Raw genomic sequence first — 25697 nt, forward strand, 5'->3', positions numbered from 1 at the left:
CAATACCACTATTTCAGACATATTTTCATCCTGCCTTATATTTAGTCATTCTCAGGCTCTCAGCCAGGAGAGAGTAAGCTTTCTTAGCCCAGGAAATGCAACTCATTTACGTTTATATTCTGTCCGGCACCAGCAGCAGAAGTACTAAACATCTGTTGACCTGACTATCCACTGGGAGCAAACTTGGTATGAGTTTTCCAATAACATGACTGGATTTGTACAAACCTACCCACACTCCTTTTTGACCACTCGAACACATTTATGAGAGAGCTGGTCAAAGCCAGAGGTGCAGTCTGAGGCCATTAAACAAAGGGAAAACTAACAGTCCCATATGGGGACGTACCCCTGACCTGGATCTCATTAGCACCATCTGACAACCAACCGGGCCAACCGGCCAGTGTTTCATAACTCTTAATGATACAGGCTCACTTTGAGAATCAGGTTCATTTTTTTTAATGACATAATAGGAAAATGATCACAGGCCGTGAGGTAGGAAGGAGAGTGGATAATGAGGAAGGGGAAGTAAGAGAATGACACCACAGGGGACGTTCATATGAGGAAAGATCTAAAAGACAGGGAAGAACAAAGAAGATCCGGAAGGGAGAAAGTAAAGGGGAATGGAGCATGGGTCGCAAAAGTGGAGTTTTTATTCATCTATCCCATTATTCCAAGAACAAGGAAGCAATCCATAAATCTGGAAAGCAAGACCTGTGTAGAGTAATAAAGAGATGCGCCTTTTGGCTGTGTGTGTATATTCTTCATCTGTGGCTTTCACGGCTAAAGGACATGACCCAAACAAATAACATGAGGACATTTTTTTCTACAAAAATGTAATGAGTGGATTTGCAAGAACACATGCTAGGATCAAATTGTAAAGCCTTTTTAGTTAGTCATTGGGCCAGTAACTTACCCAATGGTTTACTACTGCCTGATAGAGTACATTTATGGAGATCTGATGTCTGATTTGAATGCACTCAACATTGGTTACTGTCAAAGACCAGATACTGGATTAGATGGCTCATTGATTTACCCTAATATGGAAATATTTCAGATGATGATAGGTGCTAGGAGTTAACCTTATATAAAAGTGTTTACATTTATATTTCCTGACATACCAAACTGATAAAAATACTATCAAATGCTGCTTATTATGCAAGGAAAACAGATTGATTTTTTTTTGGCCAAGGAAGATGGTAAGATGCACATTTTTAATTTTAAAAATTTATTCTTTGGGAGCCAAACCATTCAACTATGCTTAATCTGATATTTTTTCCAATTACATTGGAAAGCACTAACGAATGTATCACTTTTTTTAACTTTGCTTTGTAACACTTGAGTGCTTACCACTTGATGTGCCATTTAAAGGATAATTAATGGATAAACTAAAAGGATAATTATTATGGAGTTTAATATAGCAGGCAAACTGCTCATTAATCCTTACAAGCATAGCTTCGTTATTATCATTTACTTAAAAAGATACCACAGGGAACTGGTATTTACCACCACATTAACTACATATTATATACCCACACTCTATGTTTCTGCAATAATTTTGGCTTATTTTAAGAATAAACTTTATGTAAAATATTAAACAACAAATCTTGTTGGCTAATCGATACTCTGGAAAATTAGACTTACAGTCTTCATATTTTTTTCTTTCTTTAAGAGTTTAATGGTCAAAGCTTCCTTCAGGAGAAGTTAAGCAAACTTACACAAAACTATCAAATAGACATTAAAAATTATAGACATGAAAAAATAAAGATATACAGAAAAGGATATACAAAATGACAGTGATATTGATCAAGGTTAAAAGTAAAACACAAATGTAAATAATTGTCAATTTTTGGCGGTTATTTAAATAATCAATAAAAGAATCTCATGGAACATTTAGCATACGATTGGCTCTTAATAAACATGGTATAATCGTTAACTTGCCCAATATTTATTTAAAGAGCTATAATAATTTACCGAACAGGAAATGCATCAAAATGTTAATAAGATTATGTCTGGTGGTAGTTCAATGGTGATTTTATTTTTCCTTTCTGCATTTTCTCATGTTCTATCATAAGTTTGTATTAAAAAACCCAAAACTCTATTTTTAAAAAGTAACATACCACAAGTCCATTTATCTTTCTTTTGTAGATGCATAATTGAGACAGAAAAGGTTAAAATATCTTTTCAGAGAATACAGATCTAGCATTTAAACCAGACTTTCAAAATTGTTTCTTTTGTTAATAATATTAAATTATTCTTATTTATTTTTGAGAGAGAGAGAGAGAGAGAGAGAGAGAGAAAGAGTCCCAAGCAGGCAGAGCCCAATGAGGGGCTCAATCCCATGACTGTGAGGTCATGACCTGAGCCTAAATTCAGAGCTGGATGCTCAACTGACAGAGCCCCCCAGATGCCCCTCAAATTATTCTTAAAGGATATTTTAATAGGGATACCTTAAGAACAGGAAAAAATATGGATGTTATGTCAGATTTTTCTAGAATATTAGTTGATCCATAAGATTTGGTTATGATGATGATGAGCAAAAATCCTTCTACCATGTGTACCTCAAAACCACTAACATTTGAACTGTTAGCTATGAAAATGATAAAGATGATGTCTTGCCAACGGATTATATGCCTTGGAACTAAAGGTATGAGTGTTGACATTTTTAAAAAGGGGGAGTAGTGTCTTCTCAATAGACAAATACTCCATAGCAGAGTCCATACCGGAATTTTTGCTTCAGTGGGAAGGGCAAGACTTTTAAGTAGGAAGGAACCAACACTCATTAAGTGACTTCTAATTATCAAATACTATATATACTATTCCTTTGTGTAAGGGTTTCATTTCATCTTTCCAATAATTATAGGTGGTAGGAATTATAATACTCATTTTACAGATTAAAAAAAATCAAGTCTCAGAAACTTTAAAGGATTTGCCTAAAGTGACACAATGAGCACGTAATAGAGCCATGGTTTTAATCCAGGTCTTGCTAGTTCCAAAGTCTTTAGTCTTTCTATAATACTATCTCCCAGAAAGCTTACAAATTCAGAATCCTTACAGAAAGCCCAGGCAGAATAAAGTAAAAGCACTAAGACTATGAAAGATCACTATGAAAATGTGAGGCTCATTTAACTAAGAGAATCAATCACATTCCAACGAGGAGACATTACCTCTAATTCCAAAGCTTCTGAGAGTAACTTCTGGGCATTTTTCCTGAATGTCTCGGTTTTGGGGTCACTTCGTACTTCAATAGAAGGTCTATCTAAATGCTTTTCAATGAAAGTTCTCCACTCAGTGTAAACTTCTCTAGCAAGACAAGCCACTTCGGAATCTGAGTGCTGACGCATCTTATTCACCGTGTGACCTGGAACAAGAGAGGAGAAACCGAGGGCAAGGTTGTTCTGTTTTCTTCTAAAAAATACAGGACGAGATGGACTGATGCGTGGCATGCAGACCTATGGATGTAAAGCCTCTTGTGCAAATGAAGACCCATTTCTCAAAGGCTGAGATAACCATGGGGCACCTGGGTGGCTCAGTCGGTTAAGCATCCTACTTCGGCTCAGGTCATGATCTCGCGATTTGTGGGTTCGAGCCCCACGTCGGGCTCTGTGCTGACTGCTAGCTCAGAGCCTAGAGCCTGTTTCAGATTCTGTGTCTCCCTCTCTCTCTGACCCTTCCCTGCTCATGCTGTCTCTATCTCAGAAATATATAAATAATTAAAAAATTAAAAAAAAAACAAACAAACCTTGGATTGCAAGTAACACGTTCTGCAAGACAGGCAAACATTAAAAAAAAAAAAAAAAGGCTGAGATAACCAGATAATCATGGCAGGAGAATCACTGGATTAGCCAATGCAATAAATCATAAAATAGAAGCATGATCAATAGATACTTAAAATGGAACAATTAAAGCACCAACTCCTTAATTCAAAAATTGCAATAAAAGAAAATGAATTAAGCATTTATCTTGTCTTTTTGGTACATATTATATTTCAGAACAACCAAATAGCCCTAGTTATTGAGGGAATGTTCTTTATTCAGCTATTAAGTGTGAAAAGATTGACAGAATTTTTAAAAATTTCATAGCCCATGATGAAATAATTCATTCAGGTGACAAGCATCAGTGGATGAACTCATTCGATGAAAGGCTGATGGGGAAATTTATAATGGAGGGATGAGCTATCAACTCCTGAACCACTAATCAATCCTAGCACCTCTGAGAGTGGGATTAAGTGGCACCTCACAGACCTACCTCTGGATAGTCTTACACCCTCCTCCCAAAGAAAAGAGGAACCAGAAGCCAACTAGTTACTCAAAGCTAACCTCTGATTAATAGAAATTATGAGAGACAGAAGAATTCATTAAATTATAGTATGAGGAAAAAGACACTGAATGTGGGACATTCTACAGGACCACAGACCTGATTTCTTCAATAGTCAATGGCATTTTTATCTTATAATTAAGTTTTTATTTGGGTGTAGTTGATACACAATGTTACATTAGTTTCAGGGGTACAACATAGTGATTCAACAAGTTTACACATTATGTTATGCTCACCATATAAGACTATGACAATCCCACTGACTATTTTCCTTCTGCTATGTCCTTCATTCCCGTGACATATTCATTCCATGATGGGAAGCCTGTATCTCCCACTTCCCTTCACCCATTTTGCCCATCCTCTACTCCCCTCTTCCCTTGGTAGACATCAGTTTATACTCTGTGTTTACAGGTCTGATTCTATTTTTTGTTTATTTCATTTTAAAGATTTTATTTTTTAAATAATCTCCACACCCAACGTGGGGCTTGAATTCATGATCCTGCGATCAAGAGTCACATGCCCCAAAGAGTCCAGGTGCTCCTGTTTATTCATTTGTTGATGGTGTTTTTTGTTGTTGTTGTTGTTGTTTTTAATGTTTTATTTATTTCTGAGAAAGAGAGAGAGACAGTGTGAGCAGGAGAGGGTCAGAGAGAGAGGGAGACACAGAATCTGAAACAGGCTCCAGGCTCCGAGCTAGCTGTCAGCAGAGCCCGACGCGGGGCTCGAACCCACGAATTGTGAGATCATGACCTGAGCCGAAGTCGGGCACTTAACTGACTGAGCCACCCAGGCGCCCCTGTTGTTGTTTTTTTAAAAGGAGTAACGTTATGGACTGCTACTAAAAGAGTCTTTTGAGTTCAAACTACCAAATGCGATGTGTGATTCCAATCCCAACTGCAACAAATCAACCATTAAAAGAGATTTTGAGATACACAAGGAATATGAATACACACTAGATATTAAACTATATCAAGAAATTACTGTTTGTTAAGAATGATTATGGCACTGTAGTCATGTAAGAAAATATCTGTATCTGGGGCATTTGGGTGGCTCAGTCAGTTAAGCTTCCAACTTCTGATTTTGGTCATGGTCTTACAGTTTGTGAGTTTGAGCCCCATACTGGGATCTGTGCTGACAGTGCAGAGCCTACTAGGAATTTTCTCTTTCTCTCTTTCTGCCCCTCCCCTGCTTGCTCTCTCTCTTTCAATCTCAAAATAAATTTTAGAAAACTTTAAAAAAAGAAAAGAAAAGAAAAAATCTGTATCTGAAAAATACAGGAAATACCTGTATTTTCAGAGATGCTACTGAAGTATGTAGAGCTGAAATAAGAAGAAGTCTGGGATTCTGCTTTAAAAAATACTTCAGCAACAGCATAAAAACACAAAAAAAAGGAAAGATGAACTAAGCGGGACCAAATCTTTTTTTAAGTTTTTAAAAATTTATTTATTTTTAGAGAGACAGAGACAGTGGAAGTGGGGGAGGGGCAGAGAGAGAAGGAGAGTGAGAATCCCAACCAGGCTCCATGCTGCCAACGGAGAAGCACACGGCGGGGCTCAAACTCACAAAACTGTGAGATCACGACCTGAGCCAAAATAAAGAGTTAGACACTTAGCTGACTGAGCCACCCAGATGCCCCAGGACCAAACGTTAATGTTACTGAATCTGGGCGAAGGGCATATGGGGGTGTGTTCTATGATCTTCTTTATGTTTATGTACATTTGAGATCTGCATAATAAAAATGGAAAAAGAAGAAAAGGATCAAAAATATATCAATATGCAAAAGTACTCAGAAAAAAAGTAATTACACAGAAAAGCAAAGAAATCAACTAAACACTTGGAATTAAAAACTTGAAAAGTAGAGGGGCACCTGGGTGGCTCAGCTGGTTGAGCATCCAACTTTGACTCAGGTCATGATCTTAGGATTTCGTGGGTTCAAGCTCCACGTCAGGCTCTGGGTACTGACTTCATGGAGCCTGCCTGGCATTCTCTCTCTGGCCCTCGCCCATTCACACTCTCTCTCTCAAAATAAACAAATAATTAAAAAAAATTTTTTTAATTTCAAAAGTAGAGAAATATTAGATATGTTTTAAAAAATCAATAGCTTTCTTATATCTGCAATAGCCAGTCTGAATACATTAGGAAGAGATTCTGCTTACATGAGTAAAACCATAAACCATTTAGCAACAGATTAACAAGAGGGGTACCTTGTCTTCCAACATGTCACCTCTGACTCCAACAGCCCCGACTGGCCTCTCTGCCTAAGTGTCAAACCCCTTAATGGCATCTCCCACACTGCAGCCAGTACACCCACCCTCCCACACTGGCCTTCTTAAAACTTAACTAATTTCTTTTTTTTATGTGTATTTATTTAATTTTAAGAAAGAGAGAGAGAGCGCAGGGAAGGGGCACAGAGAATCCCAGGCAGGTTCAGCAGAGCCCAGTGCAGGGCTTGAACTCATGAACTACAAGATCATGACCTGAGCTGAAATCAAGAGTTGGACTCTTGACCAACTGAGCCACCCAGGTGCCCCAAAACTTAACTGTTTTCCACTTTCAGGATATTTTTTCTAAACCATAAACCTGACCATTTCACTCCTCCACTTACAGCTTTCGGTCCTGTATCCAAACTCGTATCCTGTCACACAAGTCCCTTCACAATCTGTCTCCTCCCACCTGCTTTCCAATGAACATTCGGTCAGCCTGCAATACTCTCACTTCCCTCTATCTGGTTAACTGCTGTTCTGCCTTTAAGACTCAGTTTAGGAGCCCCCTACTCCAGGAAGTCTTCCTTAATACCCTGAGTCTTGGTTGGTGTCTCTCCTCCTCTGTGTTTCCTTAACACCTTGTGCTTCTGTTCATCACAATAATTGTTATACTAAGTTGTAATTATCTGATCAGCTATCTCTCTTGCCCACCAAAGAGAGCTTGAGGGCAAGAGCTGTGACAAGTTCATCTTTGTCTCTCCAGCAGAGAACACAGTGTCAGGAGGTGGGGGTTCGCAGAGTAGGTGTTCAGTAAATGTTGGTGGAATGAGACACTTATAAGAAGAACATATTTTTACTAAAACACATGAGAAAGTGCGAATGAAAGGGGGAAAATGTACAATATTGTAAGATAGAAAGATTTGTACAAAGAGTAAGACGCAGTCCCTCTAAACTCACTCACTTAGCCAAAGTGTGCAAAGATGATGAGTACAAAAATACCCTTACAGTTACTGTCTGTGATAGTGAAAAGCTAGAAACAATCAGAAGTTCATCATTAAGGGTCCAATTTGTTAAATAAATTATAGTCCACTTGAACAACGAATACTCTGCAGCCATAGGGACTGGAATAGCTCTACATGTAGTAACATGGAAAGATGATTACTTTATTCATGTTCTCAGAACAGCACGCACAGCATGAGCCAATATTTACTTTTAAAATTATATTTGTGTATACATATAAGCACATAGATTTGTTTGTATGCAAGGAAAAGTCTAAAGAATTTATAATGAAATTATTATAAATAATAATTTCTCCTCTGAGAAGTGGGACTGCATGCATCTATGCAGTTCAGCTAACAGTCTCGTGGGTTGGCTCAGCCTATAAGCAACCCTAACGGCATGGGCTGTGCTGTGATAGAGGTGCATTCCGGTTTCTCTGGAACACAGATCCTTCCCTTCATATGGCCTCCTTCTTATCCCTTTCTCTCTCCCAGAAAGACACTGTTGACCCAACTTTATGAAATGAAGATGTAGAAGTCCCTCTGAGTCTGTCTGCTTGTCAAATCCAATGGGTCGTTTCCATCCTGATGTTACTTGATCCCTCTGTGGCCTCTGATGTTGTTTTCTGTCTGTGGAAACCTTCTCTTCCACTGCTTTTTGAGACATCACCTGGTACTGTTCCTTCTCTCTCTCTGCTGGCTGCACATGCCTTACCCAACCTTTCACTATCTGTGAACCCAAGCCGGGGTGTTGTCCTTGGTCTCTTCTCTTCTTTCTTCACCTGCTCTCCCTGAGTAATCTTACCCACTCCTGTGGTCCATCTGCAAGCAGATGACTTCCAAAGACGTATCTCTAGCTCAAAGGCTCTCACTGAGCACAAGACCCAAACATCCCGTCCCCTACTGGACACCTCCACCTGCAAGTGTGTCTGCCTCAGCATTTCTAAAATGGAGAATGGAACTCATCATCCCCCTCAGTCTCTCCTCCTGTACTTGTCATACAATAGCACCACCATTCACCCATCATTTCGGGCTCCTTAACATTTTTATCTTTTCCTTTTCTTCCTCACTGCTACTTTAATTCAGGTCCGCATCTCCTCTCCACAGGCCTACTGCAAAAATATAACCAATCTTTGTCCCCCTTTGGCCTTCTCCAACCCAACCTCATTACTGAAGTCAAAACAACCTTTTACAAACACAATTTGATCTCATTACTCCCTTACCAAAAGTCCTTAAATGGTTCTCCCCCACTGCTTTCAAATTAATTCCTAAGTAGAACATTCAAGCTCTCGATGACCTGGAGTTTCTTTGGCCTTACCTCTCTCCTTGGCACCCTCCCTCCTAGCCCCCCTACCCCTTTGCCTCCATGAGCTAAGTTCTAGCCAAGGAGAGTAACTTGCATGTCCTTGTTTTGGGTCAGGCTGTTTGGCCTTCTTACATTTCTGTGCCTTAGCTCACACTGTTCCCTCTGTCTACAATGTTTAAATACCGATCTTCTCCTCTAAACCGTAAACATCTTAAGGACAAGACCCTGTACCTTACTCCAAGTTATATTCCCAGATCTTGACATAGTGCCTAGCACAGAACAATCAATAAGTGTTTGCTGAACTGAATCACACAGTTAAATAAAAACCATTTACATTTGGCTTTCAATTTGCTTTTGTACTAACATTTGAATATGGATGCAGTTGATTGGGAAAATCACACAACTGCAAACAAAATAATGGAACTATACTATAAAGAATGGAATCCAGAGGCACTGAGGAAATGAAAAGTTTCTAATTCTTACTCATCGTTAATAATTCTTCCTACTCCAGGTTGTATATGAATTATCCTCATTATTTAGTTATTTAATTTTTATAACTAAACAATTAATTAAATACTATCCTATCTCCTTTTTCAAATGACAAAAGGAGGCTCAGCAAAGTAACTTGCCCAAGGCCTCACAACCAGGAAGTGTGTAAGCCAGGATGTGAACACACTCAGCCTGACTCCAGAGCCTGCACACTTAACCCCTCCTACCCTGTGCTTCTCTGTATTAGGGACTGGCACACAGGGAGTGTTTGATATAATGCCGTTCACCTTCTGGATATTTCCAAATCAGAAAAGCACAGATCTTTTTTTTTTTTTTTTTTACAAATAGTTTATTGTCAAATTAGTTTCCACATAACACCCAGTGCTCATCCCCACAAGTGCCCTCCTCCATGCCCATCCCCCCCCCCCCCCACATCCATCAGTCCTCAGTTTTTGTCAGCATTCAAGAGTCTCTCATGGTTTGCCTCTCTCCCTTTCCCCCACCATGTTCCCCCTTCTTCTCCCCCTTGTTCCTCAGTTAAGCTCCTCCTAATCCTCCTATACGTGCAAACATATGATATTTGTCCTTCTCTGACTTATTTCGCTCAGCATAACACCCTCAAGGTCCATCCATGTTGCTACACATGGCCAGATTTCATTGTTTCTCATTGCCATGTAGTATTCCATGGTATAGATAAACCACATCTTCTTGATCCATTCGTCCGTTGATGGGCACTTAGGCTCTTTCCATGTTTTAGCTATTGTGGAGTGCTGCTATGAACATTGGGGTACATGTGCTCCTATGCATCAGCATTTCTGTAGCCCTTGGGTAAATTCCTAGCAGTAGAAGAGCACAGATCTTAAGAGGTGGCCAAAGGGCAAAAGACTTTGACTCTCAGGCCAGGCCAGTGGGGCACTGCTTCCAGCCGATAGGAGGAAGTACACCGCACAGGTGCCCCACAGGAGCCCCACCCAGACCGGCCAGGAGGTACTGCCAACACTGGCCAAGCCCTTCCGGGAAGGGCAGAACTGTAAGGGAGCCCAGGAAGATGTAAGATTTGTCACTGAGAGAGTGACAGCAAGAAAGGCAGTTGGTCAGGGGCAGGAAAAGAGAAGAGAGGGGGTCTAGGAAATCTTTTTCTAGGAAAAAAAACCAAAATAACAAATAACAAATTTAAGATCACAGAGGGAACTTCACGGTAACAGTGATGACAGACACTGTGCTTTACCCACCTCACCTCATTTAAGCCTTGGAACAACACTGAGATAGGTGCTGTTACGATTCGCCATTTTACAGGTAAAGAACCTAAGGAACTGGAAATTAAGTGACGTGCGGGACACCGAAAGTGAGAAACAGGACCAGGTTTCAAAGGTAGGCAACGTGGCTCCAGAGCTCACGCTTTAATCTTATATTCTTGTCTCTGTGATCATACAGCCTTACCTCCTCCTGATTGAGATGAAAAAATATGAGGCTCTGTGACCTTACCCCAAGGTCACAAGTTGGTCAGTGGCTACATCAAGGAAGTTAATGATCTGCAAAGTCATTATGTGCTCCATGAAGTTTATGTTTTAAAGCAAGCAGTGCCCCTGGCTGCTCTATGATCTAAGTCAAGTCCCCTAGGTTTAAGGGCAGGGGGTTTCTGCATCCCAGCACATTGTTAAGATGAATTCCCTGCAGGAAGCAGTCTTTTGCTCCCTTGACAAACATTACCGAATACAAAGTATATATACACCAGGCCTTGTGCCAGACACTGAGACAGAATGTTCAGTTAGACAATCCTGTACTCAAGGAGCTCCAGGTAGGCCTAAGCCTAGGGGAAGACACCTAAACAAAACACAGAAGTATTACAGGCAGACCCAGGGTCCTAAGACAGCATTGAAGGGGAACCCAAGGGGGGCTCAAAAGGACAGAGGAGTCAATTCAGCTGGCAAAGGGGAACACCATGAAAAGAGGTAATTCTTGCCTTAAGTCTTGACAATGCCTCAAGAAAACAGGACTCACACAAAAAGTACAGTGAGTGAGAACACAGAACCTGAAATAGCATGGCATAATTTAAGGGCTGTGTGTAAGATAAATAATGATTCCCAAAGATACCATGCCCTGATCCTCAGAACCTGTGAATGTGTTACCTCACATGGAAAATGGGACTTTGATGAGATTAACGCTATGGATCCTGAGATGGGGAGATCAGTCCGAATTATCTAAGTGGGCCCAATATAATCATATGGGTCTTTAAAAGTAGAAGAGACAGTAGGCTTGTGTTGGAGAGATAAGGTGTAAGAATTTGACCCACCAATGCCAGCGTTACAGATGAAGGAAGGGAACCATGAGCCACGGAATGCAGGTGCTTCTAGAAAGTGGAAAAGGCAGGGAAACAGATTCTCCCCTAGAGTATCCAGGAAGGAATACAGCCTTGTCAACACCTTGATTTTAGCCCAGTGAGACTTGTCCTAAACTTCTGACTTCTAAAAAAGTAAGATAATAAATACATCTGTGTCGCAAGGTTTTAACCCACCAATTTTGTGGCAGTTTGTCATGGCACTATTCAATGGAAAATGAACACAGGAATCTATCTATACGTACTTCATGAATGATGAAGCAGTGACAATTTTTGGGACAAATAAAAAAGAAAAGGTCATTCGGAAGGTCCTTACCACTAACTTATTCCATAAACCTTGAATAAGTTAAAGCACAAACCCATTCATTCACCTACTCACTAACTCACTCATTCATTCAATAAATATTTTTAGCTTCACACAGAAGAGTGTGTTTCATCTGGGTCTCAAGCAAAGGAGAAGCAAGAGTCTACCATGGACAAAGGTACGCCTTTAGGTCTCAAGAGGTGGCACGACATGATGTAAGCACATCAGAGCTTTGTCACTTATTATTTGGTCTTCTAACTTAGGGCAAGTTCCTGCAAACTCTCCAAGCCTCAGTTTCCCTTTGTAAAATGGAGAAAATCATAACATTTTCCTCACACAACTTGTTAAATGGATCAAATGAGATCATAGATGGGGAACCATTTTATAAGTACAGGGTTTTTTGCTGTTGTTAAACAATTATAAATGAAAATAAGACATCTCTGAAATCAGATCAATAGGACTGACATAAAACTTACCCCAGAATATTCATATATACAATATAAAAAAGGGGGAGCATGCTTGCTCACTCCACTGCCTTACAGGGCATTTACCCAGTACCCCTTGCCCACTTATTTCCTCTATAATAAAGGTATCCAGTCAGAGTCCCTTCATTAAGTAACAGGCCCAAAGGCTTTTGCCTAGCCAGCCTTCGACTTCCCAGACCACTTGAGAACAGTGAGGCCACTAATTTCTCCTGCCTCTTGAAACACTCTCCTCCTAGGCCTACATATCATTGTACTGCCCTGGCTCTCTCCCTCCTCCTTTTTAATTACACTCCCTCTACCTCTTCACTGGTTCCTCTTCTTCCTCCCGCTTCCCCACCATAGACATTCTCTCAGGTTCAATCCTTTACCCCTTTCATCTGTTCTTTTACTCAGAGAATTCGTCCACTTAGGTGACTTCAAGCAAATGCTTCCAGGAAGATGACTTCCAAATATGTATTTTTAGTCTCTCATCTGCACTTCAATCCCACATTTCTGATTGCCTGTTGGACATTTCTACCTAAAGAGTTTATGCCAGAGCAAAATCCTAGGGATGTTGGCTAAAATGAGAATACAAAGAGAAAACTCCCAACTGGCACTAAATTCTGATTTAAATGAGATGAGTTTGAGCAGATGGTAGAACCCATAGAAATGCTCCAATAAAATAAAGGCACATATGGCTGGGGTCCAGGGCACAATGACAGTCTGTCTGCTAACCAGGGAAGAATGCTGCCCCAAGAGACCTGGGTTCTCATTACATTTCTGGTGCTAACCTCGCTAAGTGACCCTGGATAAGTCACTTCATCTCCCTGGGTCTCGGTTTCCGCATTTATAAATTCAAGTAGCTAAATGGATTTAAAAGTGTTACGACATTGACATTTATAGAATTCAGAAATAGATAACAAAAATTAAAAGATCTCAACAGTAAATGGACAAAGAATATAATACATACACACACACACACACACACACACGACAAAGTGCCTATAACCACAGAAAACAAATTCTATGCAGCAAATGGAAAACAAAATGCTATTTTTACCTATTAAATTAGTAAGATTTTAAGAAAATAGCAGGAATATAAATTGGAACATTTCTAAAAGTCTAAGATTCAAAAATGAAATCAGGCTAGGAGATACAAACCCAAGAATCACCTGAATCAAGGCCTCAGTTAAGCTGGAGAAGTGGACAACTGTAATCAAGTTCACAGTTCTGGGAAGATGAGAAAGGAGACAACAGTATTGGATCCGGGTAGAAAGAAATCACTTGTGTCCTATGAGGGAAGAACAGTGGTGTAGAAGCCAGGATGGAAAGAGTTTAATGAAGGAGTGGGAGAGGCAGAAATGGGAGTTGTGAATATCAATCATTTTTAAAGGAATTTGGCTATAAAAGAGAAACAGGTGCCTGAAAGAGGCAGCAGACGATTAAAAGGAAAGATATGAGTATGTCTGAGGGCAGACAGAACGAGTTGGAGGAGAGGGCAACAAAGCGAAAGGCATGTTGGCATCCTCATTCCCTGTCACTTCCATGGTCATGCCCTGCTAAGCCCAGTCCATTCGCCCAGACGAGGCCCCCTCTATGAACCTGGCACTCTCCAGGCTGGCTTCTCTCCTGTTCCAAAAATCAGAACTTTCTTCCATCCCACATTCTTTCTGACACTGCTGCCTCTTTCTTTTCTTTCAATATAAAATTTCTTAAGAGTCACAGTTTCATTTCCTTACCTCTTCCTTACTCTTCAAGCTTCTGCTTCTAACCTTGCCTTTGAAGCTGTCTTCACCAAAACCGTTAACGATATTACTTTGCAAAATCTAACATGCACTATTTAGATTTAGCATATTTGGCCCTTTGACAACACTGGACATACTAACACCACCTTCCCAGCAAATCCCCACTCCTTCCTACTGCATGACAGCATCCCCTCCGGTTTCCCTTCTGTTTCTCTGGTCACACCTTATCAGTTTCCTTCTACAAGTCTCTTAAATATTGGTGTGCCTCAGGATTTTAGAATTGGCTCTTAGCTTTTCTTATATACTCTCCCTGGGCAAGCTAATTTATTTCTATTGCCTCAGTTTCTAGCTATATGTTAATGATGACTCTCAAGTATGTATTTATAGTCTCTCCTTAGTTTCGGCCTTGTACATCCAACATCTTGGTGGACATTTCCTCTTGGATGACCCACAGTATATCAAATATAGTAAGCCTAAAATGTAACTTATTATCCTATTCCCCCCATCTCTATGATAATAAGTGGTACTGCCATCCACCAATTTGCCCACATGAGGAGTCTGGGACACAACCTTCATTCCTTTATCTTCATTCCCAACATCCAATCAATGTCTACATCCTGTGAATTTTAATCTCTTGATTCCAATCACACTTCTCCATCCCCATGATGACTATCTGATGCAGGCCACTCTCATTTCTCACCCAGACATTTCAACTGCATCTTAACTGGGCTTCCTGTCTCTAGGTTTGCTTCTCTCCAAAACTCTTCCCAGATGGTAGACAGATTTCCCTAAAATGCAAATCTGAATATGTCAATCCTCCATTCAAAACCTTTCAATATAACCACTTATTATCCTTAAGATCTCAGGCTTTACAATGGACTAAAGCTACTCTTGCACTGCAATAAACTAGATAGATTCTGGACAAAAGTCACTTCATTCCCTCAAAAAAAGAAGACAGAGGCTAAAGAAGTGGGGTTATCCTAAGGGGTGATGTTAACAGCAATGCTGCTGAAATATTTAGCTTTGGGCCAGTGATGAAGTGGGAGAGCTAACCACTGGACTCTGATACTGAACTGGGATCTCTGCAAGGTGTGCTAATGTATTCCAGGTAAGAAGTAGTCCTTGACTACTGTCAGAAAGAAAAAAGAAGTTAATCCCCTTGGGGGTAAGCTCCAACTTAACCCCACAGATTTCCCATGGATTAAAAGAATGAGCTCACAATTAAAAGTCAACAAGCACATAGAAAGGCAAGCACCGTAAGAGTCAGAAGAAACAAAGATTTAAACCCCCAAGGACTACAAATATTAGAGTAGTCAGATGAAGAATACAGAAGAACCATACATTAACATTTAAAGAAACCAAAAGCACAATCACAAGAATGTACAAATAATATTTAAAAGAAAAAATAAAATAAAATAAAAGAGACAGATGAGGGGGGGAAATTTATAAACATGTAAAACAGTTTTTGAAACAAAAAAATCAATGACGGGGTTAAATAGCAGATTAGAGTGAGCTGAAGAGAGGATTAATGACTTGGAAGATACATATCTGAAGAAATTTCCTGGAATTCTATGGGATAAGGAGATAGGATTATGACAGACAAGCTAAGGGGTATATAAAATAAAAGGTCTAAACATAATTCTAATTGTAGAATCCCAAAATGAAGGAATAGACAGAATGAAAGAGAGGCATTTTTGGGGCACCTAGGTGTCTCAGTTGGTTGAGCACCCGACTTCAGCTCAACTCATCTCATGGTTTGTGAGTTTGAACCTTGCATCGAGCTCTCTGCTGTCAGCACAGAGCCCGCTTTAGATCCTCTGTCCCCTTTTCTCTCCGTCCCTCCCCTGCTTGCACTTTCTCTCTCTCAAAAATAAACAAACATTAAAAAAATAATACATATTATTAGTGGCCAGTCTACTAATAGCCTCCAAAGATCCTTACTTCTTAGTGTTCATAACCGGTATGCCATTACCTCCCAAATTTTACCTGGGTTGGTCTGTGTGATATGACAAAAGTGAGAGTACGTCACTTCAAAGATTAGGTTATGAAAGACACTGTGGCATCCATCTTGGTTGTCCTCTCTTGAGTCACTTGGTCTGGGTAAGTCAGCTGCCGTGTCACAGCAGCCATAAGAAGAGGCCCATGTGGTGAGGAACTGAGGCCTCCTACCAGCAGTCCTGTGAATAAGCCATCGTGAGATCCTCAAGCCCTGGTGAAGCTTTCAGATGACTGCCAATAGCTTGACTGCAACCTCTTCAGAGAGTGTGAGCCAGAACCACTCAAATAAGCAGTTTCCAGATTCCTGACCCTCAGGAAAACGGTGTGAGATAACAAATGCTCAAGCTGCTAAATTTGGGGGTGATTTTTACACAGGAATAGATAACTAATACACATGCTAAGGCCAAACAGGCTTGCAAAGAGCCTCTTCCTTCCATCTGGTCCAGACTGCCTCTCCAGTTTCACTTCTTGCCACACTCTTTCCACCTTATTACATTTCACACACACCAAAGTTTTAGTTTCTAGAATGCATCGTGTTCTCTCCCCACTCCAGTCCTCCGTACAGCTCACACGATGTTACCCACGGTCTAACACATTCTTCAACACCTTCTTCTCTATTCCCAATGCATATACTCCTTCGGCTAGCTTCTACCCATCATCAGAGCACTCATCAGACTGTATGATACAGTCTTATTAAATTGTCTGTCCTTCCATTAGGCTGCAGGATCCAAAAAGGAGAGGACAATATCTGTCCCCTTCATTATTATGCCAGCACAGTTCCTAGCACAAAGTAGTCAGTAAATATTTGTCCCTTTTAGCCCACAGGATAGGGACAGGCAGGAGGCTAAAGGTGGAAAAATGGAAACATTTTCAGGCAATGATCCAAATGAATCTTCAGCCTAGCAACTGAAGTAACTATAAAGAAACCAAGAAACCCCTACATTCCATACACCCTCAGGTTTAGGGAGGGCTTAGGGTAAGGTCAGGAATCGAGAGTTGGATAGTTTCCAGCTCCTCCTAAGCCTCCTTGTTATGGTTTCATTAAGGTCCTTGAATTGAAATCTATAAACATCAGACACACCCATTCTTAAAAAGCGTACTCACAATTGTACTCAAAGGACAAATAGGAATACTTTTTTTAAAGTAATCTCTACGCCCAAAGTAGGGTTTGAACTCACAACCCTATGATCGAGAGTCACATGCTCTACTGACTGATCCAGCCAGGCACCCCATAAACAGAAATATATTTTTTTTAAATGATCATCTGTTCTGTGTTTGTAGGACAATTCCAGCCTATTCTGTTGATATTTAAGATCTGATCAGAAGTGGCATTTGTGATGTGTGCCTAAACATGAACATACACATACACATATGTACACATATACATGTCATAAAATATTAATCACCAGTACCCTCTACTGGTGGAAATACCTTATCGGCTCATATGAATGGTCTTATTGCCCTCTAGTGACCACAACCTATAAAGAGAAAATCCAGCGGCAGATGGGAGAATCTCCTTGGCTGTAATGATAGGGTTTTATGTTCTTTAAGCATCTAATTTTCTCAGATTCTGGTTTATATTACAGGGGTGCAACTCTCAAGACTCTTGGGGGGCCCTCTGGGGGGTTTCACACAGCTCTTGCCAGCTGTTAGCGCCAGCCTGAAGCTGCTCTCTCTCTTGCTTCTCATGAACAAGAGGTCAAGGGGAGGCCGAGAAGGCAATGGCTGCACCGGCGAGGGCAAGAACAGCAGCTGTGAATGACTCCCCTGGACTCCCGAGGGAGCTGGGAGCAGCTTGAGGAACACATGTTGGCCCTCCCTTACATATTATTCACAGTTGTGTTCTGTACTAAAATGGCAATTCCACGTAGTCCCTGACTTACCTTTTAAATATCTCAATGCTGTAATAAATGATGTAGCAGCAAATGTCGCCATCATTGTTTTTACAAACCATACTCTGCAAGTTATTTCTGCTCAAGACAGAAGAGCTAAGATTTAACTGTCAAGATTTAGCTGAAATGTCACCTCTTCTATGAAGCCTTTTCTGAACTCCCCAGATGTAAGTGACTGCTCTGTTCTTTGTGCCAGCGTGTACCTTGTACAGGTCACAATGATATCAAGGATACTCTTTATATGTTTTTATTTATAACCTATAATATTTCCTGCTCCTAACTGTCTACATGCATGTTTCTGCCACCAAACCTCAAGTGTCCGGAGGTCTCATTCATTTCTACGCACCGTGTATCAAACATACTAAAGTGTCTTCCTGGATCACTGCTGGTTATCAGCCCATGAGGTAATTACAGAAACTGAAGTAAGCATTAAGAAACTTTAATAGCAATTTGACAGAGCAATTCTGTATCTGTTGAATCTAATAATTAAAAAGAAAAAAAAAAAGAAGTGGGGCTTGTATTTTGTTTATTTTAATTTTATTTTTCTGGCAATTTTTATTATATGTTAGAAAAGTATTGGTCTGTAACCAATGGAGAATTTTTTAAACAATGGCCCTTCATTACAGATAGTTTGAGAAGGGCTGATATGATAGATAACTTAATGATTGAGGGAGGGAGGAAAGGAAGAAGGAAAGAGACAAAATATAAGCACTCTTCATAAAATTCAAAAGGAACATACCTATCCTTGTTGATTTTAACACTTCCCTGGAGGGTATTTTCTTCTTTAATTCTCGTAAAGCTTCTACTAGATTCTCTCTGGTCTGATCAGGAAGCTCCAACATAGTTTTCCATCTTTTTATGTCTTCGATAACCACAACTCTCTGGGAAAAAGAAAAGTCATTTGGAAAATGGAATATTTTCATTAGAAAAACATCTGCCTTCACCTGAGTTAATGGGGCTCCTATTGACATATGAATTATTGATTATGACCTGAACCAAAGCACAGTATGTGATGGCCCCAAATGAGGGGTAATTGCTTAAAAGCAGGTCCCGCTTACTACAAATCAGGAAGAGAGTTACATCTATTAGGAAAAGTGCAACTTTTAATCTAACCATGTCAGACACCACCGGGCACTTAGCAGAGAGAAGCAGTAAGGAGGAGAAGAAAAGAAAAACGATACTAAGGTGAATCAACCCTATAGCTCACTTAAGTGTCTTAGTTCACAGGCAAGGACAGAGAGCGAAGAAGCCATAAAGGCATTAGTTATTTCAACAATAAAAAGCATACTTCAACAGCTCCCCACTTCCTAGATGATAAAAGTCAAACTCTATTGTTGGAAAGTTTTAAAAACTCCAAGACACATAGAAAGGTACAGAGTAACTATTAATAATTGAAAAAAAGTTAACATTTTGCCATTGCCCATGAAATAACAAAATGTTCCAAAGTTTGTCACCTTATACCCTTCGCTCAACTCATTCCTCCTGTTTCTAAGAGAAATCACCACCTTCAAGTTGACATGCATCCTTCCACTTGGATTCCAACCAGTTAAGGAATCTGGGTGAAGGGGATTGGGAGGTTCCTCGTACTCTGTTGCAACTTTTCCGTAGCTCTAAAGTTATTTCAACTAAGAATTTAAAAAATTAAACTGAAGACAAATAATAAAGTTGTTTTTATAATTACAAAAAAATACTGTCTTGGATGGTTATTACCCTGGGGAGGCAGGCCCAGTTAGGGAAAGGAAGGGGACATAGAGGACTTCTGGAATTCTGGTAATGTTCTGTTTCTTGATCTGGACACTGGTGACACAGGTGTGTTCCCTTCGTGAAAATCTGTCAGGATGTGCATTCATGACTTGCTCACTTTCCTATGTGCAGGTTATAGTTCAATAAAAAGCAACAACAAACAACAAAATCTCAATTCCCTTCCCTGGCTGGGGTCTGCTTCCAACCTAGCAGCCCATGGTGGGAAAGGTCTGACTCCTCTTCCCCATCTTTGCTTTCTCTTCCCCCATCTGCTTATTTGCTTTGGCCTCTGACCCTTTCGAGTTTGAAGCTAGGAAAAGGAGGAGAGGTAAGGGACAGGAAAAGCCTTCTCTTCTGTGATCCTGCACTAGTCAGGTTTTAGTGTGTGCTCTAGACTTGGCAGGTTCAGAAAGCAGACTCTTTTTTCTTTTGAGGGGCTCTGTGGTTCCCCGGAGAGCCCCCATTGAGACCTCACTTGCCATCCCTGTAGTGTTGGCAATGCCTCTCCCAGCCAGCTGCTTCCAAGTCCCTCCAAGCTCCCAGTTTTTGGCAAACCACTTTACACAGACTCTGTGGGGGTCCCATTGACCTTCCAAGGATCCTTGTGAACATAATCCCTTTAATTCAACTCCAGGCCAGCCAGCATTTTCTCTCTGTATCTACATCTTTGTCCTGAAGAATTCTAAGGGTGAACAGCCTTCCCATGCAGCCACTCTGTTTTTAGACTTTCCCAGGCACAGATCTGGTCTCTGTGTCCACCGGATCCAGGTATGGAGGTCAAGTTCTTTAAGTGAATATATCATAGTCCTCCCACTATATCCAAAGGAAATGTGTCTCCTCTCTTCTTTTAATTTCAACTTTCTCTATGACTTAGAGTAGGTGATGGGTTCAGGATTCCAAAACTGGCCTTCATGTACTGCCTTCACAATTTCTGCATAGTCTAGAATCTCATTTAGGAACACTTTGCTTTGTTCTTAGCCTTTAGGTGCTTTAGCCAGAGGTGAGACAAGTTGTTATGATCTGCTGCAATACAAAACAGTACTGTCAGTGGTAAATGGTATGCAAAATAAATAAATGAAGCCAGGTAAGGGGTATTTTCAATAAGAAGAAGGTGTAAAATATAAATACCATATCATTCTGCAAAAGGCTTTTTTCACTCAATATATTTTCTCGATTCATTCATACTGATATACATAAATCCATTTAATAATAATGGATAGTATTCCATCATTTTTAATCACAAATGTCTTAGAATTTGAAAATCTATTCCCCTAATGGATATTTAGGGTCGCCCCGCCCAACATTTTTCCTGTTATAAACACTGCGTGGATGAGCTCCTGCCTATGACATATTCAATACTGTCTTCCACCCCTTGACTTTTAACTTTACTGGGTCATTACGCTTTAAATAGCCTATGATTGCTTTATTTTGCCCCATTCTCCATCCAAGCTGAGAATCTCTATCTTTTAACAGGCATGGTTAAGCCACTTGCATTTATTATGATTACTGATATAACTGGATATACTTCCACTTTGCTTCTTTTACTTTTCCTTTCTTATCTTTGATTGTAACAGCTTGAGTTTTCTTTGATCTTGTTTTTCTTTACAGTTTGCAAATTATACATTCTATTTCTATCACAGTGTTCACTCTTACAATTTTTAAGACATATGCTCTATGAAATCTGTATCAGTATCCTCCTCACAAGCTTTGCCTTCAGAAATCCCTATTAGAAATATAAATGACTTGTCTATCCTTTTGTGTAACTCGTATTCTTTCATATTTTTCTCTATTTCTCTGGGATGAATTCTAAGTGATTTCCTTGCATCAAGCTTCCAATCCACTATTTCTCTCTGTAGCTATAGCTTGTCTACTTTTAACCTTTCCATGTTTTTCTCCATCAACAAATAATTTTTTGGTTGTACAACTTAATATTTTCCTCAAAATCTGCCCAATTTCTTTTCACGGTATTTTGGGTTTTTTCTTATAGTAGCTAGTCTTTTCTTTATAAAATTCTCATATTTAAGATCTCTTTCAGGTTGTGCTCTTATTGCCACTTCTTGGAGTAGAGATGCTATTATTTATCTCTGTCTGCTCATTCTCCCTCTGGGTAGTTTTGACCATGAGTTCATCTTTAATGGAAGACTTTTTCCATGGGGATCTGGTGTCCTAGGGTATGAGGTGTTTTAACATAGAAATCTCACATTTGCCATGGCCAAAGCCTTTGGATTTCCCTGGATCTATACCAGTTTTTACGTTCATTTTTTTCTGCTTTGCTAAGAGTGTAAATTTAAAATCATGCATAGTAATAAGTATGGGGTTCTAACTTATTAATAGTCAATTCTTTTTCCATCCAAAACCCCTGAGAAGATCACTGTCTTCATGCTATTGCCTTGGACTAGAGGATGGAATTTTTCTAGTTCATTTTTCACAAACATGGTAGATCTGTTTTGGCTCCAAGCTTGAAGTGGGAATTATTAGCCCGAGGCCTTATCTGTAGTCCCCACATTGGCCCTAAAACTTCACACCCCAAACATCATATCTGGCTTCATAAAACTGTTCAGCTTCAGCTCCCACTTAAAGCTCAGGGTTTGAACTCCCTCTCTCTTCCTGGCATCTGAGGATTTCTTTCTTGCTTTCAAGCTCCGCTCTGTATACAGACTTTTTATCCAGCATTTCTACATGGTTAGAATGAGGTTAGGGATTCCACATCAGATCATTCTAGTAGATGAAACTACAGAAGCCCAAACCCTAGCACGGCACAAAAGGCCTTACATGACTTGGCTCCTGACATCCTTGGCAGCTTCATCATTTGCTCCAGCTCTAGCAAATTGTCTGAAGTTGCCTAAATGAATTGCAGCATTTCACACCCTCTGCCTGGGATGCTCTTTTTTTTGCCTCAACCATATGATAAACACCTACTTAGATTTTAAGACTCCTTTCGAGCATCCTATCTTCTGAGGCCTTTCTTGACTCCCTCCTACCAAATTTGACCACCACTGCCTTTTAAGTCCTCTGTAATCTGGACACACTTCTACCACGGTCTCTGCATTTTATGCACATACTGATTTATAAGGCTGTCTTCCCCACTGACTGTGAGCAATTTGAGGGTTGGAACAATTTATTTGTCTCTCTATTCCTTGGCACACTAGGTATAATTGAACAAAGTCATCTCTACCCTCAAGGACTAAATCCAGTATAGTTTTCAGATCTGAAATTTTAGGTCAGAAATAGAAAAATCTGCAGTGAATTCCAGAACAGCATTCCATACATATCCAAGAATATTTCCTTATTTCTCTCCAAACGTGGGTCTCAAAACAGATATTTCAAGTTATTATCTGAATTATTCAGAGGAACAAGGGAAGTGGGCATAAAGTATCAAAGGGGAAGCTACGATGAGCAGTGGAAAGGCTATCATCAGAAAGATGTGCTCTCTCCTATACCATCTAGTCTTACGTTGTGGATGGCTGAAACATCAGGTTTGACAAAACCAATTAGGGAAAATGAGTCACTTGTAAGCAATAACATGGAAACCATCCCACAAGAGGGGCAGGAGACAATCTACTGGCTGCTCAATCCTACAGAAGGAGGAATGGTTTACAGAATATTCTAAAATGCTGAACCTAAAAGAATTAGCATATTCTTGAATCTTTTTTTTTTTTTAAGTTTTATTTTTTTAAGAGACAGAGAGGGCCAGAGCGTGAGAAGGGGTGGGGCAGAGAGAGAAGGAAACAAAGAATCCAAAGCAGGCTCCAGGCTCTGAGCTGTCAGCACAGAGCCTAACGTGGGGCTCGAACCACGAACTGCGAGATCATGACCTGAGCTGAAGTCGGATGCTCAACCAACTGAGCCACCCAGGTGCCCCAGCATATTCTTGAATCTTTTAATAATACTTAAAAAAATCTCCTATTGCAACCAACAGAAGAAATCACTTTCCCTTAAGGAAGTAAGAAGAGATTAACCAAATTAACCTTTACCATTCAAATGTGTATTACACAAGCTTACTGGGAATCACTTTTACTGAATGAGATAAAGCTAGGGCAGAAATACTTGTGATATACTGATAACAGAAGTACAATGATCCTAATATCCAAGATTTTTATACGTCTTCTGCTTGATATTCAGAAACCTCCACTTTCCAGTTCACCCTTTTAGGGGGCAGAGAGGGCAACCAGATTGTCTAGTTCAAATCCCAGCTCTGCCACTTAGAGCAGCATGACCTTGGGCAAGCTACTTGATCTCTCAGTGGCTTAGATTCATCTGTAAAATATAAATGATAAAAGCATCCATTTCACAGAGCTGTTACCAGAGTTTAAAAAGTTAACATATGTAAAGCACTTAGCACAATTCCTGGCCCAGAGAAATGGGCTCAATAATGTTAGCAGTAATCATGCCTGTCAGCTCCAGTGTTACCACACAAGCCTCTCCTTTTCCACACAAGAAAACATTATTGATCAGTTTTACTATATGCCACACACAATGCTTAGCCCTTTCAATATGTATTTATCTATTTAGCTCTCAAAGCAACCCTGCAGGTTAGAAATAAGTTATTTCTGATGTCACTGATGAAAAAAACTGAGGTTTGGACATTCAACAGATTCTTGGCATTTAAATATGACGCTGGTGTGTGGGAATAAGTTACTTGGCAGAGTAGATCTCTGTAAAATGCAAATTTAACTCAACTTGTTTTTAATTTGTCATTGTGTATACATAAAGTAAGCATGTGTGCATGCACAAAGGAAAGAGAGCAGCAAGTACTACTTATTGCTGAGTGGTTATATGTCACTACTTCCTGCTACCTCGCCAAACCTTTTCAATTCTTTAAGGTGCTCCAACCATTAAAACAGACACTGAGCTCTCTCCTCTTAACTCTTTACCCTTACTGTCAAAACAACAGTTTTGTAATGGATCACATACGATTTTCTATCATTTATTATTAATTTCTTATGATATGATCCTCCAATAGGAAGTCCCACGAGGGCTCATCTTGAATTTCTTTTATGGGGGCACCTGGGTGGCTCAGTTGGTTAAGCATCCAACTTTGGCTCAGGTCATGATCTCAGTTTGAGAGTTCAAGTCCCACACCAGGTTCTGTGCTGACAGCTCGGAGCCTGGAGCCCAGGGTCTGCTTCAGATCCTGTGTCTCCCTCTCTTTCTCTCTTAAAAATAAACATTTAGGGAAAAAAAATTAATTTCTTTTATGTTCCCCGGAGTATCTAGCACAGTGCTGGGCATAAAGTTGTTTTGTAATAGTATCTGTGAGTTTACTATCCAGACCCTGCAAGGGCATCCCCAAATAAGAATGATTGTTCATTCAATAAATTTTTATGTGCAACATAGCAGGAATTCTGTCAGGTCTTGGAACAGAATCAGAACATAGTAAGACACTGTGGTCTCAGTCCTCAGGAATTCATAGTAGACTGGGGAAAAGTACAGGTAATCTGATCATTACAATACAGTCAGGTATGTGCCATGAAGATACTGGAACAAAGCGCTGAGACAATATTGAAGAGGGAAGGCCCAATTCCCTCCAAAAGACCCAGAAAGCACTTCAGCATTCACTTATTTAACCACTTTATATATGCCAAGCACTGTGATAGGAGGTACATAAAATACCCAAGGTCCCTGTACTCATGAAATTTAAAATCTAGGATTCACAAGGCAAGTCACAGTTGAGTGGGTTCATAAACGAGTAGTATAGTCTCCGTAAAAAAACAAAAACAAAAATAAAAACAGAAAAAAGTTGGCTAGGAAAAGGGACCAGCATCAAGTCAAATCCTGGAGACATGAAAGAGACTAGTTTACACAGAGAACAGCAAAGAACAGGGTGTGGCTGGAATGCATTCCTGGGAAGGGGGCGCTATAAGTGATGAGATGAGAAGGCTCACGGGGGCAGAACACGGTCTCA

The 25697-nt window shown here is 40.1% G+C and overlaps 1 protein-coding gene across 1 annotated transcript in view; it reads right to left on the bottom strand.

Annotated features, from left to right (window-relative positions):
- The window catches only part of TCEANC2 (transcription elongation factor A N-terminal and central domain containing 2), a 34658-nt gene that overhangs the window by 4664 nt on the left and 4297 nt on the right, over positions 1 to 25697 (bottom strand). The window contains exons 3-4 of the mRNA XM_039237852.1: positions 18789 to 18930; positions 3162 to 3355 (exon numbers count right to left, since the gene is read on the bottom strand). Coding sequence (XP_039093783.1) covers positions 3162 to 3355; positions 18789 to 18930 — 336 coding nt within the window. The remainder of the gene's footprint in view (positions 1 to 3161; positions 3356 to 18788; positions 18931 to 25697) is intronic.

This window comes from Hyaena hyaena, unplaced genomic scaffold, assembly GCF_003009895.1.
Source record: "Hyaena hyaena isolate Hyena2069 unplaced genomic scaffold, ASM300989v1 scaffold_5, whole genome shotgun sequence".
NCBI classification, from domain to species: Eukaryota; Metazoa; Chordata; class Mammalia; order Carnivora; family Hyaenidae; genus Hyaena; species Hyaena hyaena.